Source organism: Henckelia pumila, chromosome 1 (genome assembly GCF_033568475.1).
Source record: "Henckelia pumila isolate YLH828 chromosome 1, ASM3356847v2, whole genome shotgun sequence".
In the NCBI taxonomy this organism is placed as follows: domain Eukaryota; kingdom Viridiplantae; phylum Streptophyta; class Magnoliopsida; order Lamiales; family Gesneriaceae; genus Henckelia; species Henckelia pumila.
The window spans coordinates 171,265,981-171,275,441 of NC_133120.1; the positions used below are offsets into that span (position 1 = coordinate 171,265,981).

The 9,461-nt window shown below is 34.3% G+C and overlaps 1 protein-coding gene across 1 annotated transcript; it reads right to left on the minus strand.

Annotated features, from left to right (window-relative positions):
- Positions 1-6,764: 6,764 nt before the first annotated feature.
- On the minus strand, positions 6,765-8,740 carry LOC140875371 (basic leucine zipper 34-like). Its single transcript, XM_073279038.1, has 4 exons — positions 8,118-8,740; positions 7,854-7,944; positions 7,644-7,770; positions 6,765-7,274 (listed from the first exon to the last, which is right to left on the minus strand). The coding sequence occupies exons 1-4, from the start codon at positions 8,630-8,632 to the stop codon at positions 7,138-7,140; spliced, it is 870 nt and encodes a 289-aa protein (XP_073135139.1). The 5' UTR covers positions 8,633-8,740; the 3' UTR covers positions 6,765-7,137.
- Between the last annotated feature and the right edge of the window lie 721 nt (positions 8,741-9,461).

The window sequence follows — 9,461 nt, forward strand, 5'->3', positions numbered from 1 at the left end:
TCGAACGACTCTCGATATACCAATGGTGGTTGATTCGATCGGGATATATGGTTGAAGGGACCGTACTGTATGCTAACCGAAACCCACTGGTTCTTGCAGGCACTATCGTGATACCTAGGAAATCATGGGGCGATGTTGCTAGGCGTTCTTACCATGATTCGATGGGTAATTCGGAAATTGTTGTTCCGAGTCACAAGGAGTTGTGAGCCCACGGCTAGCTGTATCCCTGAACCATTGAGGGTCACACAAGTAATAGATTTCTAATCCCCGTTGAGATAGTTAAATTTAATGAGTTAAATTTAGCAAACGAGAAGTAGGACTTCTTATTAATGAATAGAGGGAGTGAGATTTCCTAAAATGACATGGGGATGCCATTTTTGAAAACCACTGAATTCAGATTCAGAAAATTTATCTTGATTTTAAAATATGCAGAAAAAGGTTTTATACACATTGGTAAAATTGGTTTATCAATTTGAGTCACGATGAATATTATATTAATTTCTAAACATGCGGGATTTGCTTGTCAGGCTTGAACTTATGACTAACGGGCCCTAAGCTATTAGCAGCCCATGTTATAAATAAGTTATTGCAGTACAGAAATTACATAATTCAAGCTCATAATTTTTGAAACCTAGAGAGCAGTCTCCCTAGGGTTGGCCGAAAATTCTGTCTCCCAAATTTCAAAAATCCAGTCTGCAATTTTTGAAAATTGCAGTCTGGTTTGACAGATCAGATATGTTAATTTCTTTTCGTAGAAACTTCTGATAGACTTTCTAGTGCAGTCTATCAGAGGGTTTTAGAATTCTGTTCGTGGACCTGATTCAGGAGTTGATCGAGGCATTGGTTTCTGGGATATACAAGAAGAGCAGATTTATCTGTTGGAGTCCATAACCTCAAGTTGAAACTTGAGAGGTAAAATTTACTATTGTTTTATTTTACGCATATTATTTTAATCGTACGGATTTGGTACCCATGATTTGGAATCATTCCAGATCATAAATATAAAAATTTTAAACTTCGGCTGCTACGGGTATCAGATCTGACAGATCCGAGAACGTGTTCCAACAAAACTGTGGCTAATTTAGCCACGGTTTTATCAAAACCGTGGTTAAATAGCCACGGTTTGAGAAAACCGTGGTTAATTAGCCATGGTTTAAAAAAAATCGTGGTTAAGTAGCAACGGATTTTGAAAACCGTGGTTAATTTTGCCACGGTTTTAAAAAACCGTTGCTACTTAACCACGGTTTTTTTATACCGTGGCTAAAACTAGCCTCGGTTTTTTAAAAACCGTGGCAAACTTAACCACGGGTTTAAAAAACCGTGGCTAAATACCCACGATTTTTATAAACCATGGCTAAATTTAGCCACGGTTTTTTAACCGTGGTTGAATAACCACGGTTTTATTTAAACCGTGGCTAAAAATAGCCACGGTTTTTTATAAACCGTGGTTGAATAACCACGATTTTAAAAAAACCGTGGCTAAGTACCAAAATAGCCACGGTTTAATAAAACCGTGGTTATTAAACCACGATTTTAAAAAACCGTGGCTAATCGTAGCCACGGTTTTAGTAAACCGTGGTTAATTGTAGCCATGATTTTAATAAACCGTGGTTAAGTTTGCCACGGTTTTTAAAAAATCGTGGTTAAAAATAACCATGATTTTAATAAAACCGTGGTTATTTGACATGATATACATCCTCATTTATATATTTTTTTCTATCGTTTTCTACCATTTCTTTTCCATTATTTCACTTTTTTTTTCGAGTTATTTGCATCAAGCACCACTTTGAAATATTAAAAATGCACACTTTCAACCCTAACCTTTTAAAAAATTAGCACACTCGCCCCTTCAGATGAGTGATTGTTGCGCACGCGCCCCTCATGCGAATGGGCAAAGATTTTGATATTTTTTTTGTACCAAATACCCCTATGAAATATAAAAAATACATATTTGACCCTTGTGAAAATAATTTTAAATCTTTCAACCTATAATACACAATTTTTAATAAAATCCAAGTATAAATATTTAGAAAACATTTTTTGTTTTATTAAATTTTTATTTTTTTATTTTAAATGTATTATCAATAATTAATTATTTTCTAAAAAATATTATTACTTTATCATGTTATCATTATTTTATTAAATTCACTTCATATTTCCAACTTTTCCATTAAACATGCATTCATAAACAAGTATTTAAATAATTTAAAGAACCAAAATATTGAACTAAACTGATAAGTTCAAATATATTGTTTTTTCGATTTAGGACTATATATTATTGAACCAAAATTTAAATTTTTCGAGAATATGCATTGCACAATTTGTAATAAATAATAAAAAAATAACATGCTTACATAATTCTAAATCGAAAAAGTAACATTCATGAACTTATCATTTGGTTCAATATTTTGGTATTTTTAGATATTTAAATCCTTATTTATGAATCATGTTTAATGGAGAAGTTTAAAATACGAAGTGATTTGATAAAATAATGATAAAGAGATAAATTAATATTTTTTTAAAAATAAATTAATTAGAAATTATAAATTTAAAATTAAAATTAAAATTAAATAAAATAAAAAATGTTTGGTACTTATCATTTACTTATCATTTTAATTTAATATTTTGGTACTTTTAGGTATTTAAATCTCGTTTATGAATGCATTTTTAATGAAAAGTTGGAAACAAGACGAAAGTTTAATAAAATAATGATAACACGATAAAATAATAATATTTTTTTAGAAAACAATTATATAATCATAATAAATTTAAAATTAAAAATAAAATTAATAAAACAAAAAATGTTTGCTAAATATTTTATAATTATATTTTAATAAAAATTATGTATTATGGGTTGAATATATTTAAAAATTATTTTCACAGGGGTCAAATATGCATTTTTAATATTTAAGAGAGGTCAAATATGCATTTTTTAATATTTTCACAGGGGTCAAATATGTATTTTTAATTATTGTCAAAATTATTATATTACAATCATTAAATTATTATTATTATTATTATTATTATTATTATTATTATTATTATTCCTAATTTATTTAATGAAAATTCATGTATTAAACTGTAAAAAAATATTGTTAATAAATGCTCCACTGTATTTATTATTTTATTAACACAAAATATGTTGTTGTAATATCTTATTCTAATATAATCAAATTTTATTTAAGGTATTACACTAAAAATGTATTATATATAATTGTTATTATAATTAGGAAATTTATATTTATATTTTATTGTTAAAACAATTAATTATTACATTAAATATGTTATTATAAACATTATTCGGTAAGTTGATCGTTTCTATCATTGTGAGTTGATATAGTTGTGTTACTGCAAGACTCTGATGTTAATTATTCAATAATTTAACATAATTAAAATAATTATTGAGATGTTTATTTAAAATATTTAATTATGTCAAATAAATTGAAAAATTATTTTTTAAAAAATATTTTAGAATATCAAGGACCCGATGCTCATTACCCTATCATTCTTACGCCTAGGTAGAGATTTTCACGCCATAGCTTGACATTCTTACGCCTAGGCGTGAAAGGAGTTATTTCAGAAGATGGAAGCAGAGATTTTCACGTCATAGCTTGACATTCCCTGCGCTATGGCATAAACCGAGGGTTATGAGGAAGGGAAAACAGAACTTTTCACGCTACGGCGTGATGTTTCCTGCATCATAGCGTGAACTGGTAAAAATTTGAGAATCGAGACATAACTTTTCGTGCCATAGCGTGACATTTCTTAGGCCATGGCGCAGGTCGTTGAGTAAAAAAAGGAAAGTTGCAAAGCAAGGACTCTGGGAGATAAATAAGGATCGATTTTTAGATTTAGAGAATCTTTTTTGGCATATCTGGGGGCGACTGGAATATCACGAACCAGAGAGACGGAGCGGAAGAGTGAAGAACGATCGTGAAGCAATTTTTCTCCTTCTTCAAAAATTCTTTTCTTTTATTTTTGTTTTGAAGAAAACACTTTGATGTTAGTTATGAGTTCTATGTGTAGCTAAATCTCTTGTGTTGAGATTTAGGGGATCCGACCCCGGTTGTCGACTCACGAATATTGGTTTTTGACTTCCTATGAATGCTTAATTGCTATAGATTTGTTTTGCATTGTTGGAGCATAGCTAACTCTCTCAATATTTTTATATCGTGTTTTATTTCGAAAGAAAATTTCATGATAGGAACAAATAGCATGATTCATGGATCTACAATTTACATAGACATATGAAATTGGGTACATGTTGATAGTGATAGTCCAGTAGGTCGAAAGCTAAGGGATTCCACGAATCGTGAATTCAATCGTCTATGATAAATAATTGAAGACATTTGATTATTTCATAGCATCGAATTAGTTTAGCATAACTTGAAAGAGTATGTTAATGAATTAGGGAATCTTGTCAAAAACGTGAATTGGTTGTTGGAAGCAATTTTCAGAGTTGATTAGGGGAAGGTGAACTGACAATCTCAACATTCTCTTCATCATTTGAATTTAATTTACTAAGATTGATTCAATCCTTGTTTTTTTTTTATTTATTTTTGATTTTATTTATTCTCTTGTCATTAAGTAGTTAACAAAAACAATTCTCATTTTTCGTAAAAGTGAAGTAAGGATTAGGTAGAAATTGTGCACTAGTCCCTATGGACGATACTCATATTCACATATTATATTATAATTTGCATCTTGCACTTATGATTATTTCGAGCTTGCGAGATACATTTATTTTAAGAAATTCATAGTGCAAGAGAAGCTCGATCAGAGATCTCGGTATAAAAGGGAGGGACGGGGAATTGGAGACCACTACGGACCTGATCCCTGAAAAAGATATAACAACCCACTGGAGGACTGTCAGGAACGCTACCCTTTTGTGGGCTGAAGATGGCATATGAGAAAAGGATTTCACACGACTTATGGAGCTCCTCCGCAACAACTTTGGACAGAGTGTTGGGAAGATACAAGAACCAAGGACAATTGGGGGTTTTGGAAGGATATGGGGGTATCGTAGAGAGAGGCTTGGGGTTAGTGACTTTTTTCTTTCCTTTCCACTTCGGGATTAAGAAAGAAGTCAGGAGAGGACGGGTTTAGGGTTGGGATTGATAGGGTTTCTCAGAAATCCTAGGGTGAGGAAGGGTTGAGACGGAGTGAGTATCACTCAAGCTTCCGCTCACCTCTTCATCAACGAGCGAGCCTTTGGCATTCACACCGTAGGTAGAGGAAGTACCTTTAGACATAAGTAAATAGGAACAGAAAACTTACGGGGAAAGCGAGGAAGGAAACAAAAGCAGAGCTTGGAAGCCGGGTTCTTGGAGATAACATTACGGTACTGAGAATAAACGTGAAGAAGATGATAAGGTAGGAAAAATGGGCTAAGGTTTGAATATATACTTAGAGGCTTCGGGTGATCTGGGCCGTTCAATTTAAAATGGATGAAGGAGATGGGCAAAGCGTGCGCGAGAAGCTGAGGAGATAGCCGACAACCTATGACAAACGCGTACCGAGGAGGCAGTTAGGGCTGAGGTCATGCCGACCTCAGCCTTATATTTTCAAAATCCCGTCTTTTGTGGATAAGCATGCCATGTCAAGATTTGATTGACAAGTTTTTCAGGACATCGAAGCAGGTTCTAACCCGACTATTTTTGGGAGGTGTGGTGATACCCCGGTAAGATTGCCCGGGTTATCTTAGACCTGGGTGGTGGTTAAGGAGCCCGGGTGGGAACATATTGTCGGTTACTTTGGAGAGACCAGGAGTCGGTTGTTCATAAGAAGACCTGGGTAGGTGAGAAAATCCCGGATGTTAAAGAAATCAGGCGTAAGTGTTTGTAAGGGTTAGATTAGGTCGCATCACCTCGGTAACGAGTTGCTTCTCCCTTCAGAAAGGTAGGATAACCCGGTCTGGCCGAAGGACCCAGGCTTTATATTTTACGAGGCTAGGAAGAAGCCATGTCTACTTTACGCGTGTTGACTTTTTTTACAGAAAAAGAAGTCAGCAAGCACGTTATAACGGCATGGATTTCCCCAGAAATTACAGAAAATATCTAGTCGCATTTAAGGTCATCCTATCATATTTAATGATTGTCAGTACCCCTGCGGTGTAATTATTAAATGTCCCAGTTGCCTGCCTATTAATACCGGGCTCCCGGGCTTGGTTAAGGTACGTTTATTATCACCCTCGAAAACACTTTCATATTTACACGCACTCACTCTCTCAAATTTCTAAACTCACTCCATACATCTTAGTCTGACTTAAGCAACGGAGTGACGACGCCGGAAAACCTTTCGGCTCTTCACTTACGAGTTTTCTCGCTCTTTGGTGTGCAGACATCATTTGCAGAGGACGAGGAAGTTAGCTGTTCATTGCTCGGGTTCTCATCTGCTATCCGAGGACCTTTTTTTTTTTTTTATCGTGGCATCAACATTCATGGAGAATTTATTTACTTCATTTAAGACCATATGTAAAAGCACAAATTTTTTACCAACGCAATAAATGCCTATTCGTTAATTGTGCAATAATCTATATCACTTATTCACTTGTTTTCATCATAAAAAAAATCTACTAGTATTTGTTATTGATATAAAATTGCAGAAATTAGTGTTCCGATCAACAAATCGCGGCATGATGTTGTTCCGATTTCACACATTCGATAGAAACCGAACAAAATTATTGAGACACAAAATAAAAAATAAAAACATATATCTAATTAAATTTTAATTACGAAAACCCAAATTTGCGTAGTACATACATTTACAGAATGAAAATCGACATCCAATGACCCCAATAGACAATGAGTTGTTGAATAAAAAATTTCTTGTAAAGGAGACATGTTACTCCCTTGGCCTAGTCAATTAAAAATTCAATAAATACAAATAATAAAACCCTGACCACGCATGATGTTAGGGGAATTATATTCTTTTTCCCCAAAAAAAGAAAAGAAAGACTAAAATTAAAAAAAAAATTAATAAATAAAAGTTATATCCAGCTGTCCACGTGGCATCACATGATCCAATCATCCGACAAAGAAAAGTGTCCCCCACTACCACATTAGATTGCAAAGACAGAAACACATCACGTGATCCCATGCACCCATTAAGAAGACCATTATTCCTTCCTCCTCCCCCCTACTGCGGCGGAACCGCCGCTGCTTTATGCGGCGGCACGGCGGAGCCGGAGGAGTCGTTGCTCATCTTCTTCATGCTCTGTTCGCTATATATAATCCTGAGTCTCTCAATCTCCTTCTTCAATGCCTCTTGATGAGCTACAATTGTTAATAATAATGTTTGAGAAGTACTGTTAGAACATAGTTATTGAGGTTTATATATAAAGCTGCAGGATTATCTAATACAGAACTTTGAATAAATTTAATATAATAAGTCGTCTGTGATGTAGCATAAACTCATTCAATACAAATGGTTTGATCTGATTATATAAACAAGGGATCATCTAAAAATTTCTAGTTGAATTAATTAGTTTAGAGATCGACCGTACGATATAAGTCTCTATTTAACTGAACACATCAAAATGTGGAGTTTAATCTTATATCGATCATGTTTAATATATATAGAGATTAATAGGCAGTTTATCAAGTATAAATTTTTTTGGTAAATAATAATGAATTATTAATTACCATCTTTAAATATTTTGTCTTGAGCCAATGCTGCTATCCGCTGCTTAAGTGCACTATTATCCACATTGAGGAGAAGCCTCTGATGGTCCAAAAATGCAACCTTTGGGGACAATGCCGATACTTCGGTCTGCATAATATATATATTTCCATTATGAATTATATTTTTACTAATATATATAATTAAAATTTTAAAACAAAAAATTAATGAACCTGCAATGTTGTTACACTTCTTTCAAGCTCAGAAATGTATTGTAATTTCCTCACTCTTGACCTTTGAGCTGATTGCCGGTTGGCCAAGATTCTGAATTTAGTGACACAAAAAATATTAATATAATCAAAAATTAATCTTCAAAATAATTATATATATAACTTTTTATGTTTGATAAAATGAAAACTCCAATATTTTTTTTATGTTTTATTATGAAAATTTGACAATTAAAGTGCATGGAAAAATCGAAGTAACTAATTTCTCACCTCTTGATTCTTTTGGGATCAGCGTTGTTACCAGGCGGCGCCTCCTTCTGCGCTTGGAAGCATGGATTATCCTCCTCCCCGGGCTCATTCTTGGGCTGCAGACGGAGGTGGATCTCCGCCGGCAGCATTTCCTTCTCTTCGTTTTCGCTGTTCTGATCCGACGGCGTGGAAGGATCGGAGTGAGATCTGGAGGCGGGCCCCGCCGTCTCCACGTCGTCGGAGAACATGCTCCGGAGCTGTTCGTCGTCCAGCTTCTCGAACCCGATGTTGTTGTTGTTGGTGTTGTTGGAGCTATGAGTCTCTTCCAAGAACGGAGGAGCCTCAACGAATGCAATGGGGTCGCTCACTGTTCTCCGGTGGGCGCTGCGGCGGGCGGTGGAGAAGTCGAGGAAATCATCAACCCAAGAACTGTGCGCCGCCGCGGCGGAGGTGGGCAGCGGGGGCATAACTTGGAAGGAAAACGACGGCCAATTCTGCGGCATTGCGACGGGAGCCTTTGGCGGTAATTGTTCCATGCATTAATTAAGCTATAAAACCAATCAAGAACACCAATTGAGGCAAGATTCGTACAAGAATTAGCAAAATGTTTTCAATGTTTAGGGAAACTTAATTTTAGTGATGCTCATGTTTCTTGTTAGGGACAAGAGTTGAAATGTGGAGAATGAGCTATCTATATATAAGGGTGTACTAACCTCGGGCTAGGGATGACAATTTCCTCCCAATTCGATGGAGAATTCGATATCCGATCCGAACGGAGGAGGGTATTAAAGAGTTTTTTGGACCTTATTAAATAAATGGATAAATGAGTATGGGGATCTCGTATATGGGGATGGAGGACGATGTAGTAGTATCCTACCCATATCCGATCCGATACTCGATTAAATAAATATATATAATATATATATGTAAATTTTAATTTATATTAAATAAATTTTAATTTAATTTTTTTGTTGAATTATGTTAGTTGGATGGAATAATGAAAATTATTAGTACAAATCTAATGTTATTTTGTAGGAGTTTTATTTTATATATAATTCTTAATTAGGTTGTAGATTTTTTTCTATGTTTCATTTTTTTTATTGTTCTCTTAAAAATTTTGGTATAAAAATGTAGTAAATAAGTATAGCTTTATCAAAATAATTCAAATTTGAAAAAATATATTTGTATGAAGTATATACGATAAATGGGAAAATGGGTGGGTATGAATATCCGATCCTCAGACGGATATATATGGAGATGAAGATGAAATTGAATATCCGATGGGTATGGGGATGAATTTAATAAATGAGTATGGGGATGAAGACACGATATTCTACCCATATCTGACTCATTGTCATCTCTACC